The sequence below is a fragment of the Hevea brasiliensis genome, chromosome 15 (assembly GCF_030052815.1).
Source record: "Hevea brasiliensis isolate MT/VB/25A 57/8 chromosome 15, ASM3005281v1, whole genome shotgun sequence".
NCBI classification, from domain to species: domain Eukaryota; kingdom Viridiplantae; phylum Streptophyta; class Magnoliopsida; order Malpighiales; family Euphorbiaceae; genus Hevea; species Hevea brasiliensis.
The window spans coordinates 66,188,118-66,212,249 of NC_079507.1; the positions used below are offsets into that span (position 1 = coordinate 66,188,118).

The window sequence follows — 24,132 nt, forward strand, 5'->3', positions numbered from 1 at the left end:
GCTCCATCCAATATATTTATTACATGGCCCATAAAAATTGAAACATGTCCCATCTCTTTATTTCAGACTGGACAAAAAAGAAAGATGAATTTGACAACTTTGAAAGCTCAGCGGAGGACATCAGGCTCTCGTTATTTATTGCACCTTGTCATAGCATCACATGCAGCCAATAAATTTTCAGTCAGCAATCAACTAGGACTAGGAGAAGAGGCTTCTCAAGTGAAAAAAATAAAAGGGCCGGGGGGGAGTTTTCGGACCTGTTTAGCAAGCAGAATTAAGGAACATAAGACATTATGAATATAAAACTTTAATTTATTTTATTTATTTTTAATTAATTTTCATATTTAAAATAAAAAATTTTATTATCTCTAATTTAAAATATTTTATTTTAGAATTTAAAAGTCTAGTTAACAATACGGGCATTTCCACGAGAGGTAAAGCATTAGATTGGTCCAAGCATTTCAAAAAATTTTGTGTGGGATAGCTAAGGGGTTTCTATATTTTCGTGAAGATTTAAGATTCAGAATTATACATGAAGATCTCAAAGTAAGTAATGAATACAAAAATTTCAAAATTTAGTATAGTCAAAACTTTTAGAGTAAACAGAATAATTAAAAATTACTAAGTACTTCAGAAAATCATCGAGAATTTATCATTCACTTTACCATACATTATATTATCCTTTCTATTTGTGATTGTTATGCAGTGCTTGAGATGACAAGTGGAAAAAAAAAGCCGTGGATTATATCATCCAAACCATTGCCGTAACCTTGTCGGATATGTAAGTATTGTGAGCTGAACCTTCTTGCTGGTTCTTTGCACGTTGCATTTAAAAAAAAGGTTTTGGCATTTGGTTGCGTTCTAGGCTTGGAAATTGCGGAAAGAAGGCAAATTATGGGAATTGGCCGATCCACTTTTAACAGAGGCATGTCGTCTAGCAGAAGTGAAGCGATGCATCGATATTAACCTATTATGTGTGCAGCATCATGCTGAGGACAGGCCAAGCATGACATCTGTGGTTCTAATGTTAGGTAGTGAGATTGGACGGCCGCAGCCCAGAGAACCAGGTTTTTCGAGGACAAAGGTCCACTTGAAGCAGAGTCATTATCTACCAATATTAAATCTCTGAAAGATCAATTTTGAATATGTAATTCTTATCTCTTGACAAAATGGAGATAAGAATAATATGTGAGTATAAACATCAATTCTGTCTTGGTAATTCTTATCTCTGAAAGATCCATTCTCTAAGTTGCTTGGGCAACAAAATATTAATACTTTAAGAGTGTCAGATCCTTTTTTTTTTTTAGAAAATTATACAGTATGTGCTCAACGAAGATGGATACTCAATCTCAACGTAATCCTAAGAATAACTCAAGATTGAGGGTCTTCGCTCCAACTTACAATTGAGAATAACTCTGATGATCACCTCTTTGAATTTATCTCATTACTAACCTTCATGTTTGTAAAATTTACAAACTTCAAGCAATTTGAGGTAAACTTTTGACAGGGATTTTGCATAAGTAATTTAGGTTCATCAGAGCAAAAAGCAGAGCAATATGGATTTTGTACAAAGACAATTCTGGACACTGTTCTTCTTTGCAATCCCCATTCTGGATATGGTTTTATAATCTTTCTATCTATTGGGAACATATAGTTTTTAGTAAAATTATGTTTTATTATTATCATTCCAATTTTACCATTTGGGTCCATTTGATAAAATTGATTATAATTTTATTCAGTATTGCATTGGTCAAAATTGAAAAGTATATATTTTTATATATTAAGAAAAAAAAAATTAATATACAAACTATATTAATAATAATAATATAATATTTAGTAATGAAAATTATAATTTGTATATTAGTTAGTTAAAAATGATTAATTAAGTACCGAACTTATATTTGTTAATTAATCGAATTCATTACTAGCTAAACCAAACTAATAGTATATATATGAAAAACCAAACAATTTCACCATGTTCAAATAATTAAATTTTATTAATTTAAATTTTTTATTGAATTCTAATTAGGGTTTAATTTCTTATGATTTAAAAAAAAAACTCAATATTATTAAATGATATATTTGTTTTAATATATATATATATATATATATATATATATATATTATTCATCAAGTCTTCGTTGACAACAATGTCACACCGAACTTAAGAAAATATTGGATTAATATTGACCCGGGGAACCATTGCACGTCAATGAGAAGTCAATACCTTCTATGCTTGCAAGTTGCAGCCATATTTATATCTTCCTGCTTTGAACATGAAAGCAGAAAAATTAAACTCACTCCCTGATGTACCCTCTTTCTTTCATGTTTGTGATTGCTAATTTACTGCTTTTCTTTTCTCAGTTCTCAGATGCAACTGATACACTTGCTTTATCCCAGTCTCTTGCCGATGGCAGTACTTTAGTTTCGGAAGATGGAAGTTTCGAGCTTGGTTTCTTCAGTCCTGGTAGTTCCAGGAACCGTTATTTGGGAATTTGGTACAAAAATATCCCTGTCAAAACCGTTGTTTGGGTTGCGAACCGGAGTAGTCCGATTAACGATACCTTCGGCTTGTTAATGATAAACAACTCCGGCAATCTCACACTACGTAGCAAGAACATGGGTAATGTTGTTTGGTCATCAAACTCGACGAAAGCTGCCCTAAAGAGCCCAGTATTACAGCTACTGGATTCTGGGAATCTGGTGTTAAGAGAAGGAAATGGTGAAAACTCTGGAATCTACATATGGCAGAGTTTTGATTATCCAACTGACACATTGCTACCAGGGATGAAGTTTGGAGTGAACTTAAAGACCGGACTTGATCGGCGTCTTACATCGTGGAAAAGCACGGATGATCCATCTCCTGGAGATTTTGTTTGGAAGATGCAACCACATGGTAACCCAGAGTACAACATATTGAAAGGTTCAAAAATCTATTTTCGATCAGCCCCATGGAATGGCATCTCATACAGTGGTAATCCACAGTTAAGGTCTAACAATATTTTTAACTTTTCCTTTGTGAATACCGAGGAGGAGATTTACTACATATACTACCTCGAAAAGAAATCTGTAATTTCAAGGATTGTAATCAACCAAACTAGCTATAGGCGCGAGCGCTACACGTGGGATGAAGCCTCTGCGTCTTGGAATCTATATGCATATGTACCAAATGATTATTGCGACTTCTATAACCATTGCGGTCCCTATGGAAATTGCATCGTTGATGCGTCGCCCATTTGTCAATGTTTGAAAGGTTTCGTGCCTAAATCACCAGATCAGTGGAACTCAGGGGCTTTGTCTGATGGCTGCAAGCGCAACAAGTCATTAGGATGCAGCGAGGGCACTGGAGATGGGTTTCTTAAATTCCGTGGATTAAAATTGCCAGACACTACATATTCTTGGGTAAATAAAAGCATGAATCTCGAGGAATGCAGGGCTAAATGCTTACAGAACTGTTCTTGCACGGCGTATACAAGCTTTGATATTCGAGAAGGAGACAGTGGTTGCGCCATTTGGTTTAACGATTTGATTGACATTAGAGAAATTTCCAGTGGTGGACAGGATCTATACGTAAGGATGTCTGCTTCTGAATTAGGTATGTACTCTACTGATCTTGATGTTGCTCCTTAAAGAGTTCGATATTTTTTATTTATTTAATTTTGATTTCACTTTATGAAATTTAGATTTTAAATATTAAATTTAAAATTTACAAATTTAAACTAATAAAATTTTTATTAGGTTAAATTGAAATTTCAAATAAAAGATTAATATTGTTATATCAAATCTTTACTTTTTCTTAGTTTTTATATTTATCTTGTATTTGATTGAAATTCATATTTTTTTTTTAAAACCACAAGCAAAGCATTAATTTGATCCAAATCTAAATCTATAGATTCAAATCAATAAATCTAAATACAACATAATAATTTAAATTTCACTTGCCTTATGTTTGGAGGGAGAATTTAAAATTTTCTGATAAAAAAAAGGGAGAATTTAAAATTTGACATTTGAATTTGATAAAATTATAAATTTTCTTCAACTTTTTAAAGTCATAAATTTATATTAGACTTATAAACGTTAAGAACTTCTTGTTTGAGTGTAAATTTAAAATATTTTATAAAATAATATTATTTGAAATCAATAATTTGCATTAAAATCAAATACAAATCCCTTCATTTCAAATTTTAGCATCTAACATAGCATTGAAGAATTTTTATCAAATCTCAATCATATTTGCTTTATTCGGTCAAAATTGATCACTTCAGTGTTACTGCTATTTAACCTGGTTTGCCTGCTTGTATAAAAGCTGACATTCAGGATGCGAAACATGAAGTTGACAAGAAGATACTGGTGATAATCATCCTTGCTATTGCTGTGATTTCTGGGATTGTAGTTGTCATCTACTGCTCCCGCAAGAGCATGTCAAAGTTTATAGGTAAAAGTAAATTATGTATTTTGTTTTCTTACACAAATGATATTGGAATTTATAAAATTATAAAAAATTAAATTACAAGTTAGTCTCTAAAAATTTACAATTTATCCTTCATCTAAATTATCATTAACTCAATCTTCAATTAAAAAAATTAAGTCTCAAAGATTTTTTTTTATTAACAAATCCATCCTTCCATCTAAACTATATATTTAAATAATTAATATATTTTATACACAACTAATTATGTACATTTATTTATAATATAATATGTTTAAAATATAATAAATATAATTTACCATGAAATATTGTTTACCTGTTGTGTTTTAAATTATAATAAACATAATTGCAAATATTTAGTCCCAGTTATTTCTAAAAATTTAGGACAAGTCATATAAAAGATATATTTTTATATATTTATTACATTTAAGACACAATGAATAAATAAATATGTATATATATATATATATTAAATTTTAAATATCATATATATAATTACTTAAACATAATATTTAGTTGGAACAACAAACTTTAAGAATTTAAGTGATTTAATTAAAAATAAAATTAATGGTAATTTGAAAGGAATGACTAATTTTGTTGGTCAAATAAAATCTAAGAGACTAATTAATTTAAATTAAAAATAAATAAATTAAACCGTAAATTTTGACAAATCTTAAGAGTGATTTATAATTTTATTTAATTATAAAATATTCTCATACATATAAAAATAATGGATTATGTATTTTAAATTGTGAACTATCAATTCTAAATGAATGCAAAAGAGGATGAATGTATTACAATAATACGAGGCATTCCTTTTTTAGATGAAGATATGAGTGTTTTTTTTTTTTTTTTTTAAGTTTTAACTATTTTGAAAACAGATTGAGAAATATTAAGTTCTTGACTAGTGACCACAGATGGAAAATGTTGGGGTAAGTTTATGGACCCGGGGAGAGCACATGCTTGATTGTCGGGCTTTGTATGTTAAGCAGTCTTAGATCAATTTTATTTACTGGGCTTTATTTTTGTATATTAAAGCAAGTCATACCTCTCTATTTTAGATCAAGCAGAAAAGAAAGAAGAAATTGACTACTCTGAATGCTTAGAGGAAGATATGGAGCTCCCATTATTTGATCTTGCCATCATATCACATGCAACCAATAAATTTTCCGACAGCAATAAACTAGGAGAAGGAGGCTTCGGACCTGTTTACAAGGTAAATTGCCACCTGCAGGCACAATCAATGACCATGAGACCATATATTTCATCTTTAGACACCTGTAATTTTTCCAGGGTACACTAATGGATGGAAAAGAAATTGCTGTGAAGAGGCTGTCAAAGAATTCCGGACAGGGGCTAAAGGAGTTCAAAAATGAAGTTAAATTGATTGTGAAACTTCAGCACCGAAATCTTGTAAAGCTTCTTGGCTGCTGCATTGAAGGAGATGAGAGAATGTTGATTTATGAATACATGCCAAATAAAAGCCTAAACTCCTTCATTTTTGGTAGAGATCCATCAGAACTCGATCATATACATATATTCAGTTTCTTAGTTTGTTGTAGAAGTCTACACGTCTAGTTAGAACGTGCATTTGCACTAACATGAAAATGAATCTTGGCAGATCAAACAAGAGGTAAGGCATTAGATTGGTCCAAACGTTTCAAAATTTTGTGTGGAATAGCTAGGGGGCTTCTGTATCTTCATCAAGATTCAAGACTCAGGATTATACACAGAGATCTCAAAGCAAGTAATGTATTACTTGACAAGGACATGAATCCAAAAATTTCAGATTTTGGCATGGCCAAAACTTTTGGGGCAGACCAAACCGAAGGGAACACAAACAGAGTAGTTGGAACTTTGTGAGTACTTCACAAAATCACCGATAATTTATCATTCACTTTACCATGCATTACATTATCCTTTTCACTTATGATTGTTATGCAGTGGTTATATGGCACCAGAATATGCAACTGATGGATTATTCTCAGTGAAATCTGATGTATTTAGCTTTGGAATCCTAATGCTTGAGATAATAAGTGGAAAGAAAAGTCGCGGATTTTATCACCCAAATCATAGTCTAAACCTTGTCGGATATGTAAGTGTTGTGAACTGAAACTTCTTGCTGGCTCTTCCACATCTCATTTAACAATAGGCTTTTGGCATTTGGTTGTGTTCCAGGCTTGGAAATTGTGGAAAGAAGGCAAGTTATTGGAATTGGTTGATCCAGTTTTAAGAGAGGCATGTCATCTATCAGAAGTGAAGCGATGCATCCATATTAGCCTCTTATGTGTGCAACACCATGCAGAGAACAGGCCAAGCATGGCATCTGTGGTTCTAATGTTGGGTAGTGAGATTGCAATGGCGCAGCCCAAAGAACCAGGCTTTTTTAAGGACAAAGGTCCACTTGAAGCAGAGTCATCCTCTACCAATATTGAATCTTCTTCGACCAATGAAATTTCTCTGTCATTGCTGGATGCTCGATAGAGCATGGTGTTCATCAATATACTTTTATACCTTGTATTTCTTTATCGGAGCAGCTGATAAATAAGCGCACATGGGCTTCACAATTTCTGGTTTAACAACACGTAAGTGATTGCTCCTAATGTAAGAACTGAATGGAATCTGACCCTTAAAATAATTTTTAATAGTGGAACTTACCATGTAAGACTCCCTTTGGCCTACATCAAGCGTTTAAACATCGATTTTGGCTTGGTAATTCTGATCTTGAAAGATCAATTGTCTTAACTATTGATAAGTTGCTTAGGTAACAAAATATTATACTTTAGCGTGCCAGATCTTTATTTAAAAAAAAAAAAAAGAAAATCAGGATGTGCTTAATGAAGATGGATACTCAATATCTCAACATAATCCTAGAAATAACTCAAGAATGAGGGTCTAAGCTCCATCTTACAAATGAGGATAACTCTAATCACCTCTTTGAATTTATCTCATTACTAACCTTCATGTTTGTAAAATTTACAAAGTTCAAGCAATTTGAGGTAAACTTTTGACAGGGATTTTGCATAAGTAATTTAGGTTCATCAGAGCAAAAAGCAGAGCAATGTGGATTTTGTACAAAGACAATTCTGGACACTGTTCTTCTTTGCAATCCCCATTCTGGATATGGTTTTATAATCTTTCTATCTATTGGGAACATATAGTTTTTAGTAAAATTATGTTTTATTATTATCATTCCAATTTTACCATTTAGGTCCATTTGATAAAATTGATTATAATTTTATTCAGTATTGCATTGGTCAAAATTGAAAAGTATATATTTTTATATATTAAGAAAATAAAAAAAAATAATATACAAACTATATTAATAATAATAATATAATATTTAGCAATGAAAATTATAATTTGTATATTAGTTAGTTAAAAATGATTAATTAAGTACCGAACTTATATTTGTTAATTAATCGAATTCATTACTAGATAAACCAAACTAATAGTATATATATGAAAAACCAAACAATTTCTCAATGTTCAAATAATTAAATTTTATTAATTTAATTTTTTTATTGAATTCTAATTAGGGTTTAATTTCTTATGATTTAAAAAAAGAAAAACTCAACATTATTAAATGATATATTTGTTTTAATATATATATATATATATATATATATATATATATATATATATATATATATATATATATATTATTCATCAAGTCAACTGTCTTATGACAGAAACATAGTTGTCCGCTTGTCCTCATTCCGAACACAGGTCTCCACTGACACCAATGTCTCACCGAACTTGATAAAATATTGTATAAATATTGACCCGCACGTCAATGAGAAGTCAATCCCTTCTGTGCTTGCAAGTTGCAGCCCTATTTATATCTTCCTGCTTCGAACATGCAAGCAGAAAAATTAAACTCACTCCCTGATGTACCCTCTTTCTTTCATGTTTGTGATTGCTAATTTACTGCTTTTCTTTTCTCAGTTCTCAGATGCAACTGATACACTTGCTTTATCCCAGTCTCTTGCCGATGGCAGTACTTTAGTTTCGAAAGATGGAAGTTTCGAGCTTGGTTTCTTCAGTCCTGGTAGTTCCAGGAACCGTTATTTGGGAATTTGGTACAAAAATATCCCTGTCAAAACCGTTGTTTGGGTTGCGAACCGGAATATTCCGATTAACGATACCTTCGGCTTGTTAATGATAAACAACTCCGGCTATCTCATACTACGTAGCAAGAACATGGGTAATGTTGTTTGGTCATCAAACTCGACGAAAGCTGCCCTAAAGAGCCCAGTAGTACAGCTACTGGATTCTGGGAATCTGGTGTTAAGAGAAGGAAATCGTGAAAACTCTGGAATCTACATATGGCAGAGTTTTGATTATCCAACTGATACATTGCTACCAGGGATGAAGTTTGGAGTGAACTTAAAGACCGGACTTGATCGGCGTCTTACATCGTGGAAAAGCACGGATGATCCATCTCCTGGAGATTTTGTTTGGAAGATGCAACCACATGGTAACCCAGAGTACAACATATTGAAAGGTTCAAAAATCTATTTTCGATCAGCCCCATGGAATGGCATCTCATACAGTGGTAATCCACAGTTAAGGTCTAACAATATTTTTAACTTTTCCTTTGTGAATACCGAGGAGGAGATTTACTACATATACTACCTCGAAAAGAAATCTGAAATTTCAAGGATTGTAATCAACCAAACTAGCAATAGGCGCGAGCGCTACACATGGGATGAAGCCTCTGTGTCTTGGAATCTATATGCATATGTGCCAAATGATTATTGCGACTTCTATAACCGTTGCGGTCCCTATGGAAATTGCATTGGTGATGCGTCGCCCATTTGTCAATGTTTGAAAGGTTTCGTGCCTAAATCACCAGATCAGTGGAACTCAGGGGCTCTGTCTGATGGCTGCAAGCGCAACAGGTCATTAGGATGCAGCGAGGGCACTGGAGATGGGTTTCTTAAATTCCGTGGATTAAAATTGCCAGACACTACATATTCTTGGGTAAATAAAAGCATGAATCTCGAGGAATGCAGGGCTAAATGCTTACAGAACTGTTCTTGCACGGCGTATACAAGCTTTGATATTCGAGAAGGAGGCAGTGGTTGCGCCATTTGGTTTAACGATTTGATTGACATTAGAGAAACTTCCAGTGGTGGACAGGATCTATGCGTAAGGATGTCTGCTTCTGAATTAGGTATGTACTACAGTGATCTTGATGTTACTCCTTAAAGAGTTCGATATTTTTTATTTATTTAATTTTGATTTCACTTTATGAAATTTAGATTTTAAATATTAAATTTAAAATTTATAAATTTAAACTAATAAAATTTTTATTAGGTTAAATTGAAATTTCAAATAAAAGATTAATATTGTTATATCAAATCTTTACTTTTTCTTAGTTTTTATATTTATCTTGTATTTGATTGAAATTCATTTTTTTTTTTAAAACCACAAGCAAAGCATTAATTTGATCCAAATCTAAATCTATAGATTCAAATCAATAAATCTAAATACAACATAATAATTTAAATTTCACTTGCCTTATGTTTGGAGGGAGAATTTAAAATTTTCTGATAAAAAAAAGTGAGAATGTCACAATCCAACCTATGGGCCGGACCGGCACTAGGACCTGGGCCAGCCTAAAGCCCCCGAGGCCCGTAGTAAGCCTAACTGTTCATTAACCCAACTCTAAGGCCCATTTGGGCCCAAATTCAAGAAACTAAACGGACAGAGTCCGGCCATAAAATGGACTTTCCAACGGAGAGTTTTCGACTCACCCGACCTGTAAACACAATAAATACTCAATTTGGGAGCTCAGCTCACCCTCCACATACTCATCAGCATAAAAATAAATGGGAGCTCAGCTCCCTCATCCAATCCATCATACATGCATAGAATATTAAGTTTACAGGTCCAAAATAATAATTTAGTTTACAGACCCAAATCAAATAAACATTTCTAACACATGCGAAAATTCTAAGATTTAGCAAGTTTATACAAACATTAGTAATCGACCTGCGAGGGAGAAAGCAGGTTAACCTCAAAAATATCCTCCTGTGGCCTGGAAAAATTTTTGAACAGGAGTGAGCGTTCGACTCAGAGAGTAAAATATCAATTTTAACCATAATCTCTATAACTATCTAGAACTAATGCAACCTGTGGAGTGAAATGCAACATCAACAACATTTTCACATCATAACATCAAAAAGGTAATTTGGAGCACTCACGCACCCTGTAACATCAATCATAATATATGGGAGCTGATCCCCTATACAGCTCTCTTAAATCCAACCTGGTGCTAGCGAAGAACTCAGCTCAGACTTCCACTTAATAACCAAATCGGGGTCCCAGCGAAGAACTCAAGCCGTGTCTACCCCGAAGGACCGGGTCCCAGCGAAAAACTCAAGACGTGTCTACCCGTCCTATCCATAGTCCACACCACATCACACGCACGCCAACGCACGCACACTGCTCCAAATTACCACAACAACATCCATGGCACGCTAACAGTTATGAATGCAACATAAATCGTGCCTAGAGTTTATCTACATAGATATATGCATATAAGTGATGCATGGGCATGCTTGAACATATAATAATATTGAAATTACAATTAAAATTAATATTTTACTCACAGACTTAACAACGGTCACTGTGGCGGCTAGGCGGAGGAAGAAGGCTGTCCCGGCTCACCTGACAATTACATTACATTTATTTAATACAAATGACTCAATACAAATTAAGAAAAGACCAATTACGTCCTAAGTCGTGCCGAAAATCCGGCAGAGTCTCCCCTATACCTAGGACCTACCCAACCTGCAAAATGGCTCAAAACACACTTCTATACTCACAATCCATATATCCACAACTCAATCACATCACACAGCCCCTCCTGGGCCCATCAAATCAGTCATCCATCACAATATGTAAAATTTCAATTTAGTCCTTATAGTTGATTATTTTTGCAAAAACTACCCAAATAAGCTCTAAAAATTCTAAAACTTTGCCCCGCGGTCCTTAGTAATATTACTAAGCTATTGCAAAAAGAATCATAATTTTCTAAGCTACCACGAATATTTTATGGATTTTTAATCCTATTTAAGCACTAGAAAATTATGAAAAAGCAAGGTTCGGGTTTACCTTTGCCGATTCCGACTTCGGGGACGCGCTCGGGACGTCTGACAATGGGGGGGTAGCCAAAACCTCGGTCCAATTCGGAGACTTTTCCGGTAACGGGTCTGTCTGGCCGGAAATTCACAAACCCGGACAACTGTCGAATTTCCGCGAATTGAGGATACCTACACGAAGCCCACAACACAGGGGTTAGAACTTAAATTTTTCAGAATTTTCTAAGCTCATTAAATGCTCGGAAAACACTGCGAAGTTCCGTGGGACCCACCGAAAAATGGTGTCGGAAAAATTCGAAATTTATGTCGCCGCGAAGCTCTCGACGAGTGGAGCGTGCTGGTACCCTCGGTTTTCTCGTGGGATTCACGGTTTTCGAGAAATCTAGCCCAAAAGTCGAAATGGGCTAAAAACTTCCCGAGCAAAAATCGGACAAACCGCTCGATGGATTTCGGTGTTCTTGGTGTCTATGGAAAGCTCTCGTCGAGTAGATGATTTTAGACACAAGACCCGGTCCAATTGGTGGCCGGATCGGCCGGATTTTGGCCGGGGAAGTCGAAACGTCGCGCGCGCAGGGGAGGGCGTTTCGCGCGCGTTTTCCGGCCGTTTGGGGCGGCGGCCGGCTGGCTGGGGAGGCTGGGGGTCGGCGCCGGCGAGGTGGGGAGGCAGGGGGAGGTGGCTGGCCGGCGGCAGGGGCAGGAGGAGAGAGAAAAGAGAGAGAGAAGGGAGAGAGGTCGACGCGCGCGGGGAAGGGAAGAAGAAAAAGAAAAAGGCCGGTCCGATTCGACCGGTCCGATCCGGTCCGGTTCGATTCGGCCGGTCCGATTCAAGATACAAAATTTTGAATTTTTACTCTGCCTCGGGACCGAAAACGAGGTCCAAAAATTTCGAAAAAATTCCAGAAAACTCAGAAAAATACGTAGACTCCAAATATATTTTTAGTTTTGCCACGTGGTCTTTAAATTAATTTTTAAAAATCATCAAAGTTTATATTTTCGGAAAATCGAACCCGATTTTTAAAATCCGAAAAATCTCAAAAAAATTCCTAAAATTTAAATAAAATTAAAATACCAAAAATGCTCATAAAATTTAAAATTTTGGGGTGTTACATTCTTCCCCCCTTACAGAAAATTCGTCCTCGAATTTTTACACAAGACAGAATAAAGCACATGATTATACATTGAACAAATAAGGGTACTTGCTACGCATGTCCCATTCTGACTCCCAGGTGCACTCTTCCACTGACCGACTCCTCCACAAAACCTTAACCATAGGGATCTGTTTTGATCTTAGCTGTCTCACTTGGTAGTCCACTATGGCTACAGGTTGCTCCTCAAATGTCAAGTTCTCTTTTAGCTCTATTACATCCGGCTGTAGTACATGAGAAGGATCTGGAATGTATTTCCTGAGCATGGAGATGTGAAATACGGGATGAACACGAGAAAGGTTGGGTGATAGTTCCAACCGGTAGGCAACTGCTCCAACTCTATCCGTAACCTCAAAAGGTCCGATATACCGAGGTGTCAACTTGTCTTTCTTTCTAAACCTCATGACTCCCTTCATTAGAGAAACCTTCAGGAATACATAGTCGCCCACTGCAAACTCCACATCCCCCTGTCTGGGGTCTGCATAACTCTTACGCCTCGAAAATTTGTTTTGATCGTTCCTGATTAAAGGAACTACCTCTGAAGTGTACTACATTAGGTCTACATCATGCACATTCGCTTCCCCCATTTCTATCCAACACAGAGGAGACCTACACTTTCTTCCATATAGTGCCTCATAGGGTGCTACTCCTATGCTGGAATGGTAACTGTTGTTGTAGGCAAACTCCACCAAAGCTAGCTGCTCATCCCATTGACCTCCAAAATCCAAAACACTCATGCGAAGCATGTCTTCCAGTGTTTGGATTGTCCTTCAATGTCGATGCATGTCTGAGGGTGGAAAGCCGTACTGAAGTTCAACTGTGTGCCAAGTGCCTCCTGTAACTTTCTCCAAAACCGAGAAGTGAACTGGGGCCCTCTGTCAGATATTATGGAAGCCGGAACTCCATGCAATCTGACTATTTCTCGAATGTAGAGTCGGGCGTACTGTGCCACAGAGTATGTAGTCTTCTGAGCAAGAAGTGAGCTGATTTGGTCGAGCGATCTACAATTACCCATATCGAATCATATCCTCGCGTGGTACGAGCGGCCCGATCCACAAAATCCATAGTAATCATTTCCCACTTCCATTCTGGGATAGGGAGCTCTTGCAGCTTCCCTGACGGTCTCTGATGTTCAAACTTCACCTTCTGACAAGTCAAGCACTTGGACACAAAATCTGCTATGTCTCTCTTCATGCCATTCCACCAATAGCTATCTTTCACATCATGGTACATCTTGGTGGAGCCTGGGTAGACATTGTACAGTGTATAGTGTGCCTCTTGCATGATTTCATTTCTGAGATTGTCCACATCGGGCACACATATCCTAGAACCTTGCACTAGGGTGCCATCATTGGCAAATCCAAACTCACCACCTTCACCTTGCTGTACTCTTTCTACGATCTTCATCAATTGTTGGTCTCTGTGCTGGGAAACTCTAACTCTGTCCCTCAAGTCTGGCCTCACTGAAAAATGAGCCAACAATACCCCTTCATCTGAAAGATCTAGGATTAAACCTTGATCCATCAACTCATGTACTTCCTGAACCAACGGTCTCTTCTCTGCTGAAATGTGTGCCAAACTGCCAGAAGATTTTCTGCTCAAAGCATCTGCTACAACATTGGCCTTCCCAGGGTGGTACTGGATCGTGCAATCATAGTCTTTCAGAAGCTCCATCCACCTCCTCTGTCTCAAGTTTAAATCCCTTTGTTGGAAGATGTACTTCAAACTCTTATGGTCGGTGTATATCTCGCACACTTCACCATACAGGTAGTGTCTCCAGATTTTTAGTGTAAAGATTACAGCCGCCATTTCTAAGTCATGGGTGGGGTAGTTCTGCTCATGCCTCTTCAGCTGTCTTGAAGCATAAGCCACTACTTTTCCATTCTGCATCAAAACACACCCTAGGCCAACTCTGGAGGCGTCACAGTGCACGGTGTATCCTTCACCACTCATAGGTAGTGTCAACACAGGGGCAGTGGTTAGACACTCCTTAAGCTTCTGGAAACTCTCCTCACAGTCATCTGTCCAAATGAATGGAACATTCTTCCGGGTTAACTTAGTTAGGGGAGCTGCTATCCTGGAAAAATCCTGTACAAAACGCCTATAGTAACCAGCTAAACCCAGAAAACTTCGCACCTCAGTGACTGTTGTAGGCCTAAGCCAATCAGTTACAGCTTCAATTTTCTTGGGATCCACTTGAATGCCATCACTAGAAACCACGTGTCCCAAGAATGAGATGCTTTCTAGCCAAAATTCACATTTTGAAAATTTAGCATATAGCTGGTGCTCCCTCAAGGTCTGCAACACCATCCTCAAGTGCCACACATGCTCTTCCTCGGTCCGAGAGTATACCAAAATGTCATCTATGAATACGATGACAAAACGGTCCAAAAATGGCTTGAACACCCTGTTCATCAAGTCCATGAAGGCTGCTGGTGCATTAGTGAGTCCAAAAGACATCACCAAGAACTCATAATGACCATATCTTGTCCTGAATGCCGTTTTGGACACGTCCTCATCCTTGATTCTCAACTGATGGTAGCCTGATCGCAAGTCTATCTTGGAAAAGAATCTAGCCCCTTGGAGTTGATCAAACAGGTCATCGATCCCAGGAAGTGGATACTTGTTCTTCACAGTCACCTTGTTCAGCTGTCTGTAGTCAATACACAACCTCAATGACCCATCTTTCTTTCTCACAAATAGCACAGGAGCGCCCCAGGGTGAAGTGCTCCGCCGTATGAAACCCTTGTCCAAAAGCTCTTGTAGTTGCTCCTTTAGCTCTTTCAATTCTGCTGGTGCCATCCTGTAAGGTGGCATTGATATGGGGTTTGTACCCGGCACAACATCAATGCAAAACTCTATTTCCCTTCCTGGTGGCAACCCTGGAAGCTCCTCTGGGAAGACATCCATAAATTCTTTGACAACAGGAACATTTTCCATGCTGACACCTTCTACAGATGTATCTCTCACCAATGCCAAATACCCTTGGCATCCACGCCTCAACATTTTTCTAGCACTAATTGCTGACACCAAATTATATGGAGCCACGCTCCTGTCACCATCAAAACTAAATTCTTCCACACCAGGTATGTGGAAATACACCTTTTTGTTCCTGCAGTCTAAGGTGGCATAATGAGTTGCCAACCAATCCATCCCCAAAATTACATCGAAATCCATTACTGGTAGAGGAACCAAGTCTGCTGGGAGGATCTTTCCATCCACTACTACTGGACTACCCGGAAAAACCATATCTACCTCTATGTTGTCACTAAGTGGGGTAGCTACCGACAAAGGGCATTCTAAAGTTGTAGGGTTTCTACCCAACCTCATGGCAAACACAGGAGAGACAAATGAGTGCGTAGCACCCGGATCTATCAAAACACGAGCTTCATAGGAGCGGACAGGAAGAATACACCACAACCGCATTGGAAGCTCGAGCATCTGGTGGGTCGGGGTGAAAACTGAGCTTGACCCCTACCGAGTGGCGGAACCACGATCGACTTCTACCTCTGATCGCCTCCAAATCCACGTCCCCCTTGTCCTCGGCCTGGTACCGAATCGACGCCTACCATGCTTTGGAAGCACCATGATACAACCGCCGAGGAACATTTGCATGAGAACCTTGTGACCCCATCCGTGGCTCATTGAACACGGGGCATTCCCTAGCAAAGTGACACAGTTGGCCACACAGAAGCATACTCTGAACCCATCATACAAGGTCTGAATGTCCTCTTCCACCTTGTGCACAAGGTGCCAAGGAGGATCTGAACTGGACCAGGCTGCGTACCACTGAGCTGTTGCCACTTCTTTGGATCCGTACCACAGTGCGAATCCTGGATTTGTGTCTGAAACCACTTCTCTTATTCCTGCTTCTTCCTCTGTAATTAGTTTGGCCACCACTGTCTGTAGTAGCCATGTGGGGAACACCTAAAGAACCCTCTGCTCTGTTTTTCTTTGCCCTTCCGCTGTCATCCACAGCATAGCTAATCTCTATCTGTCTGGATCGATCAACTACCACATCAAAAGACTAATCAGACATCCTGGACAGGTTTCCATACCTCCTGTCAAGCCCCTTTAGGAATCTCTTCACCTTCATAGTTTCTGTAGCTACTGCTGTAGGGGCATATCTGCTCAATTTCAGAAATTCTGTAGCATATTCATCTACAGACCTGCCATTCTGTCTTAAGGCCTCAAAGGCCCACTGTTTCTGATCTCTGAAGCTTTCTGGCACAAACCGATTGATGAACAGTTCCACAAACTGAGCCCATGACAAACCCTCCATCCGAGGTAACACGTAGTCATTCATCCATTGTCTAGGCATAGGCCCCATGACATGCTGTATACACTCTATTAGCCTTCTATCACCAATCGCACTGCATTCTGCTCATGCAGGAATCCAAAAACCGATATGCATCGTCTGACACATCATAAGTACCAGGCACCAACTTCTTGAAATTGATGATCTGTTTGTAAGGTTCCCCTCTTGGTGCGGTGGACTGCTGCTGCTGTGGAGGGTGGACCATATACTGCGCCATCATATCGATGGTTCTCTGCAGACCAGCTAGAGTAGCTGCCATTGGGTCCATGGGACCCTGTGCCATAAAAGACTGATCCTGTACTGGTGGCAGCTGCTCTTCTACTTGAGCAGCTCTAGGCCTCCTACCCCGCCTCCTCGGGGCAGGCGCCTCATCCTGTGCTGACACCTCGTCAGGCACATCTGGTTCTGGTGCAGTGGCAGCTCTCCTGCTTCTATGCATTTTCCTAAAATTCAGCAGCATTAGCCCACAAAATTCAAAACTGCACATTACACAACTCTATAGCCTCATATTTATACACAATATATGGAGCAGAAACTAGAAGCAAAGATGACAATGCAAGACGAATGTGAACCCTATTTTCCGCATGTGACTCCTAGTAGACTCTTCCTAACACTTTAGATGAACATTCCTTAAGAATCTTGAGCCTAAGCTCTGATACCACATTTGTCACGACCCAACCTATGGGCCGGACCGGCACTAGGACCTGGGCCAGCCTAAAGCCCCCGAGGCCCGTAGTAAGCCTAACTGTTCATTAACCCAACTCTAAGGCCCATTTGGGCCCAAATTCAAGAAACTAAACGGACAGAGTACGGCCATAAAATGGACTTTCCAACGGGGAGTTTTCGACTCACCCGACCTGTAAACACAATAAATACTCAATTGGGGAGCTCAGCTCACCCTCCACATACTCATCAGCGTAAAAATAAATGGGAGCTCAGCTCCCTCATCCAATCCATCATACATGCATAGAATATTAAGTTTACAGGTCCAAAATAATAATTTAGTTTACAGACTCAAATCAAATAAACATTTCTAACACATGCGGAAATTCTAAGATTTAGCAAGTTTATACAAACATTAGTAATCGACCTGCGAGGGAGAAAGCAGGTTAACCTCAAAAATATCCTCCTGTGGCCTGGAAAAATTTTTGAACAGGAGTGAGCGTTCGACTCAGAGAGTAAAATATCAATTTTAACCATAATCTCTATAACTATCTAGAACTAATGCAACCTGTGAAGTGAAATGCAACATCAACAACATTTTCACATCATAACATCAAAAAGGTAATTTGGAGCACTCACGCACCCTGTAACATCAATCATAATATATGGGAGCTGATCCCCTATATAGCTCTCTTAAATCCAACCTGGTGCCAGCGAAGAACTCAGCTCGGACTTCCACTTAATAACCAAATCGGGGTCCCAGCGAAGAACTCAAGCCGTGTCTACCCCGAAGGACCGGGTCCCAGCGAAGAACTCAAGCCGTGTCTACCCGTCCTATCCATAGTCCACACCACATCACACGCACGCCAACGCACGCACACTGCTCCAAATTACCACAACAACATCTATGGCACGCTAACAGTTATGAATGCAACATAAATCGTGCCTAGAGTTTATCTACATAGATATATGCATATAAGTGATGCATGGGCATGCTTGAACATATAATAATATCGAAATTACAATTAAAATTAATATTTTACTCACAGACTTAACAACGGTCCTTTGTGGCGGTGGGCGGAGGAAGAAGGCATCGGCTCACGACAATTACATTACATTTATTTAATACAAATGACTCAATACAAATTAAGAAAAGACCAATTACATCCTAAGTCGTGCCGAAAATCCGACAGAGTCTCCCCTATATCTAGGACCTACCCAACCTGAAAAAGGGCTCAAAACACACTTCTATATTCACAATCCATATATCCACAACTCAATCACATCACACAGCCCCTCCTGGGCCCATCAAATCAGTCATCCATCACAATATGTAAAATTTCAATTTAGTCCTTATAATTGATCATTTTTGCAAAAACTGCCCAAATAAGCTCTAAAAATTCTAAAACTTTGCCCCGTGGTCCTTAGCAATATTACTAAGCTATTGCAAAAAGAATCATAATTTTCTAAGCTACCACGAATATTTTATGGACTTTTAATCCTATTTAAGTACTAGAAAATTACGAAAAGTAAGGTTCGGATTTACCTTTGCCGATTCCGACTTCGGGGACGCGCTCGGGACGTCTAACAATGGGGGGGTAGCCAAAACCTCGGTCCAATTCGGAGACTTTTCCGGTAACGGGTCTGTCTGGCCGGAAATTCACAAACCCGGACAACTGTCGAATTTCCGTGAATTGAGGATACCTACATGAAGCCCACAACACGGGGGTTAGAACATAAATTTTTCAGAATTTTCTAAGCTCATTAAATGCTCGAAAAAACACTGCGAAGTTCCGTGGGACCCACCGAAAAACGGTGTCGAAAAAATTCGAAATTTATGTCGCCGCGAAGCTCTCGACGAGTGGAGCGTGCTGGTACCCTCGGTTTTCTCGTGGGATTCACGGTTTTCGAGAAATCTAGCCCAAAAGTTAAAATGGGCTAAAAACTTCCTGAGCAAAAATCGGACAAACCGCTCTATGGATTTCGGTGTTCTTGGTGTCTATGGAAAGCTCTCGTCGAGTAGATGATTTTAGACACAAGACCCGGTCCAATTGGTGGCCGGATCGGCAGGATTTTGGCCGGGGAAGTCGAACGTCGACGCCTTAGGAAGGCGTTGCGCGTTCGGCCGTTTGGGCGGCCGGTGGGGAGGAGTGGGGTCGGCCGGCGAGTGGGGAGCGGGGAGGTGGTGGCAGCGAGGGGAGGAGAGAGAAACGAGAGAGAGAAGGGCGCGAGGTCGACGCGCGCGGGGAAGGGAAGAAGAAAAAGAAAAAGGCCGGTCCAATTCGACCGGTCCGATCCGATCCGGTTCGATTCGGCCGGTCCGATTTAAAATACAAAATTTTGAATTTTTACTCTGCCTCGGGATCGAAAACGAGGTCCAAAAATTCCGAAAAAAATTCCAGAAAACTCAGAAAAATACGTAGACTCCAAATATATTTTTAGTTTTGCCACGTGGTCTTTAAATTAATTTTTAAAAATCATCAAAGTTTATATTTTCGGAAAATCGAACCCGATTTTTAAAATCCGAAAAATCTCAAAAAAATTCCTAAAATTTAAATAAAATTAAAATACCAAAAATGCTCATAAAATTTAAAATTTTGGGGTGTTACAGAGAATTTAAAATGTGACATTTGAATTTGATAAAATTATAAATTTTCTTCAACTTTTTAAAGTCATAAATTTATATTAGACTTATAAACGTTAAGAACTTCTTGTTTGAGTGTAAATTTAAAATATTTTATAAAATAATATTATTTGTAATCAATAATTTGCGTTAAAATCAAATACAAATCCCTTCATTTCAAATTTTAGCATCTAAACATAGCATTGAAGAATTTTTATCAAATCTCAATCATATTTGCTTTATTTGATCAAAATTGATCACTTCAGTGTTACTGCTATTTAACCTGGTTTGCCTTCTTGTATAAAAGCTGGCATTCAGGATGTGAAACATGAAGTTGACAAGAAGATACTGGTGATAATCATCCTTGCTATTGCTGTGATTTCTGGGATTGTAGTTGTCATCTACTGCTCCCGCAAGAGCATGTCAAATTTTAAAGGTAAAAGTAAATTATGTATTTTGTTTTCTTACACAAATGATATTGGAATTTATAAAATTATAAAAAATTAAATTACAAGTTAGTCTCTAAGATTTATCAAAATTTACAATTTATCCTTCATCTAAATTATCATTAACTCAATCTTCAATTAAAAAAATTAAGTCTCAAAGATTTTTTTTTTTTTATTAACAAATCCATCCTTCCATCTAAACTTTACATTTAAATAATTAATATATTTTATACACAACTAATTATGTACATTTATTTATAATATAATATGTTTAAAATATAATAAATATAATTTACCATGAAATATTGTTTACCTGTTGTGTTTTAAATTATTAGAAATGATTGTTCTAAAATACATGTATGATTTACAAACTAAATAAATATATGTGAATATGATAATATACATTTAAAATTAAAAGGATCAAATAATTTTATTATAATTTTCATGATTTGTAGTAAAACTTTACTAGTAAATGTTATATTAATTAAATTATAAATAATATAATATTATAAAATTTTTATATGTTTCTTATCACACTAACAGCAATTAATATATTGCTATCATGAAAAATTATGATAAAATTATTTTAACCATCCTCATTTTATATGTGCCCTCTCACACAGCACTAATTTAATAGGTCTATAATTATAAACATAATTGCAAATATTTAGTCGCAGTTATTTCTAAAAATTTAGGGCAAGTCATATAAAAGATATATTTTTTATATATTTATTACATTTAAGACACAATGAATAAATAAATATGTATATATATATATATATATATATATATATATATATATATATATATATATATATATATATATTAAATTTTAAATATCATATATATAATTACTTAAATATAATATTTAGTTGGAACAACAAACTTTAAGAATTTAAGTGATTTAATTAAAAATAAAATTAAAGGTAATTTGAAAGGAATGACTAATTTTGTTGGTTAAATAAAATCTAAGAGACTAATTAATTTAAATTAAAAATAAATTAATTAAACCGTAAATTTTGACAAATCTTAAGAGTGATTTATAATTTTATTTAATTATAAAATATTCTCATACATATAAAAATAATGCATTATGTATTTTAAATTGTGAACTATCAATTCTAAATGAATGCAAAAGAGGATGAATGTATTACAATAATACGAGGCATTCCTTTTTTAGATGAAGATATGAGTGTTTTTTTTTTTTTTTTTTTAAGTTTTAACTATTTTGAAAACAGATTGAGAAATATTAAGTTCATGACTAGTGTTGGGGTAGGTTTATGGACCTGGGGAGAGCACATGCTTGATTGTCGGGCTTTGTATGTTAAGCAGTCTTAGATCAATTTTATTTACTGGGCTTTATTTTTGTTAATAGGCTTCCAGAAAGCCCACATAACGGTTATCGTGTTAATGGGCTTTATTTTTGTATATTAAAGCAAGTCATATCTCTCTCTTTTAGATCAAACAGAAAAGAAAGAAGAAATTGACGAGTCTGAAAGCTCAGAGGAAGATATGGAGCTCCCATTATTTGATCTTGTCATCATATCACATGCAACCAATAAATTTTCCGACAGCAATAAACTAGGAGAAGGAGGTTTCGGACCTGTTTACAAGGTAAATTGCCACCTTCAAGCACAATTAATGACCATGAGACCATATATTTCATCTTTAGACACCTGCAATTTTTCCAGGGTACACTAATAGATGGAAAAGAAATTGCTGTGAAGAGGCTGTCAAAGAATTCCGGACAGGGGGTAAAGGAGTTCAAAAATGAAGTTAAATTGATTGTGAAACTTCAGCACCGAAATCTTGTAAAGCTTCTTGGCTGCTGCATTGAAGGAGATGAGAGAATGTTGATTTATGAATACATGCCAAATAAAAGCCTAAACTCCTTCATTTTTGGTAGAGATCCATCAGAACTCGATCATATACATATATTCAGTTTCTTAGTTTGTTGTAGAAGTCTACACGTCTAGTTAGAACGTGCATTTGCACTAACATGAAAATGAATCTTGGCAGATCAAACAAGAGGCAAGGCATTAGATTGGTCCAAACGTTTCAAAATTTTGTGTGGAATAGCTAGGGGGCTTCTGTATCTTCATCAAGATTCAAGGCTCAGGATTATACACAGAGATCTCAAAGCAAGTAATGTATTACTTGACAAGGATATGAACCCAAAAATTTCAGATTTTGGCATAGCCAAAACTTTTGGAGCAGACCAAACCGAAGGGAACACAAACAGAGTAATTGGAACTTTGTGAGTACTTCACAAAATCACCGATAATTTATCATTCACTTTACCATGCATTATATTATCCTTTTCACTTATGATTGTTATGCAGTGGTTATATGGCACCAGAATATGCAACTGATGGATTATTCTCAGTGAAATCTGATGTATTTAGCTTTGGAATCCTAATGCTTGAGATAATAAGTGGAAAGAAAAGTCGTGGATTTTATCACCCAAATCATAGGCTAAACCTCGTCGGACATGTAAGTGTTGTGAACTGAAACTTCTTGCTGGCTCTTCCACATCTCATTTAACAATAGGCTTTTGGCATTTGGTTGTGTTCCAGACTTGGAAATTGTGGAAAGAAGGCAAGTTATTGGAATTGGTTGATCCAGTTTTAAGAGAGGCATGTCATCTATCAGAAGTGAAGCGATGCATCCATATTAGCCTCTTATGTGTGCAACACCATGCAGAGGACAGGCCAAGCATGGCATCTGTGGTTCTAATGTTGGGTAGTGAGATTGCAATGGCGCAGCCCAAAGAACCAGGCTTTTTTAAGGACAAAGGTCCACTTGAAGCAGAGTCATCCTCTACCAATATTGAATCTTCTTCGACCAATGAAATTTCTCTGTCATTGCTGGATGCTCGATAGAGCATCATTTAACTGCGTGCCTCTTAATACTATTGCTGTAATAGAGCATGGTGTTCATCAATATACTTTTATACCTTGTACTTCTTTATCGGAGCAGCTGATAAATAAGCGTACATGGGCTTCACAATTTCTGGTTTAACAACATGTAAGTGATTGCTCCTAATGTAAGAACTGAATGGAATCTGACCCTTAAAAAACTTTCTAATAGTGAAACTTACCATGTCAGACTCCCTTTGGCCTACATCAAGCGTTTAAACATCGATTTTGGCTTGGTAATTCTGATCTTGAAAGATCAATTGTCTAACTATTGATAAGTTGCTTAGGTAACAAAATATTAATGCTTTAGAGTGCTAGATCTTCATTTAAAAAAAAAAAAGAAAATCAGGATGTGCTTAATGAAGATGGATACTCAATATCTCAACATAATCCTAGAAATAACTCAAGAATGAGGGTCTAAGCTCCATCTTACAAATGAGGATAACTCTAGTCACCTCTTTGAATTTATCTCATTACT

General features: G+C 37.0%; 4 protein-coding genes across 4 annotated transcripts; all 4 read left to right on the forward strand.

Annotated features, from left to right (window-relative positions):
* Nucleotides 1-2,161: 2,161 nt before the first annotated feature.
* On the forward strand, nucleotides 2,162-7,108 carry LOC110653366 (G-type lectin S-receptor-like serine/threonine-protein kinase At4g27290). Its single transcript, XM_021808960.2, has 7 exons — nucleotides 2,162-3,595; nucleotides 4,307-4,435; nucleotides 5,491-5,645; nucleotides 5,723-5,933; nucleotides 6,051-6,288; nucleotides 6,374-6,524; nucleotides 6,608-7,108. Exons 1-7 carry the CDS (start codon nucleotides 2,308-2,310, stop codon nucleotides 6,911-6,913), a joined length of 2,478 nt encoding a protein of 825 aa, XP_021664652.2. The 5' UTR covers nucleotides 2,162-2,307; the 3' UTR covers nucleotides 6,914-7,108.
* Nucleotides 7,109-8,320: 1,212 nt separating this feature from the next.
* Nucleotides 8,321-9,643, forward strand: LOC131174096 (G-type lectin S-receptor-like serine/threonine-protein kinase At4g27290). The gene has a single exon (XM_058137158.1). It carries the CDS (start codon nucleotides 8,321-8,323, stop codon nucleotides 9,641-9,643), a length of 1,323 nt encoding a protein of 440 aa, XP_057993141.1.
* A 12,350-nt stretch (nucleotides 9,644-21,993) lies between these two features.
* LOC131174097 (G-type lectin S-receptor-like serine/threonine-protein kinase SD1-1) lies at nucleotides 21,994-22,997 on the forward strand. Its single transcript, XM_058137159.1, has 4 exons — nucleotides 21,994-22,055; nucleotides 22,173-22,350; nucleotides 22,428-22,638; nucleotides 22,756-22,997. The coding sequence occupies exons 1-4, from the start codon at nucleotides 21,994-21,996 to the stop codon at nucleotides 22,995-22,997; spliced, it is 693 nt and encodes a 230-aa protein (XP_057993142.1).
* Nucleotides 22,998-23,051: 54 nt separating this feature from the next.
* On the forward strand, nucleotides 23,052-23,702 carry LOC131174000 (receptor-like serine/threonine-protein kinase SD1-7). Its single transcript, XM_058137009.1, has 2 exons — nucleotides 23,052-23,229; nucleotides 23,313-23,702. The coding sequence occupies exons 1-2, from the start codon at nucleotides 23,086-23,088 to the stop codon at nucleotides 23,616-23,618; spliced, it is 450 nt and encodes a 149-aa protein (XP_057992992.1). The 5' UTR covers nucleotides 23,052-23,085; the 3' UTR covers nucleotides 23,619-23,702.
* The last annotated feature ends 430 nt before the right edge of the window (nucleotides 23,703-24,132 follow it).

Bases quoted from the DNA above. Each gene is read 5' to 3' on its own strand.
- LOC110653366 (XM_021808960.2), top strand. From the start codon at position 2,308: ATGTACCCTCTTTCTTTCATGTTTGTGATTGCTAATTTACTGCTTTTC. The intron at 3,596-4,306 runs GTATGTACTCTA...CTTGTATAAAAG, and splicing joins GATGTCTGCTTCTGAATTAG to CTGACATTCAGGATGCGAAA. The intron at 6,525-6,607 runs GTAAGTGTTGTG...GTTGTGTTCCAG, and splicing joins GTCTAAACCTTGTCGGATAT to GCTTGGAAATTGTGGAAAGA.
- LOC131174096 (XM_058137158.1), top strand. From the start codon at position 8,321: ATGTACCCTCTTTCTTTCATGTTTGTGATTGCTAATTTACTGCTTTTC.
- LOC131174097 (XM_058137159.1), top strand. From the start codon at position 21,994: ATGACTAGTGTTGGGGTAGGTTTATGGACCTGGGGAGAGCACATGCTT. The intron at 22,056-22,172 runs GTATGTTAAGCA...TGTATATTAAAG, and splicing joins ATGCTTGATTGTCGGGCTTT to CAAGTCATATCTCTCTCTTT. The intron at 22,639-22,755 runs GTAGAGATCCAT...GAATCTTGGCAG, and splicing joins CCTAAACTCCTTCATTTTTG to ATCAAACAAGAGGCAAGGCA.
- LOC131174000 (XM_058137009.1), top strand. From the start codon at position 23,086: ATGGCACCAGAATATGCAACTGATGGATTATTCTCAGTGAAATCTGAT. The intron at 23,230-23,312 runs GTAAGTGTTGTG...GTTGTGTTCCAG, and splicing joins GGCTAAACCTCGTCGGACAT to ACTTGGAAATTGTGGAAAGA.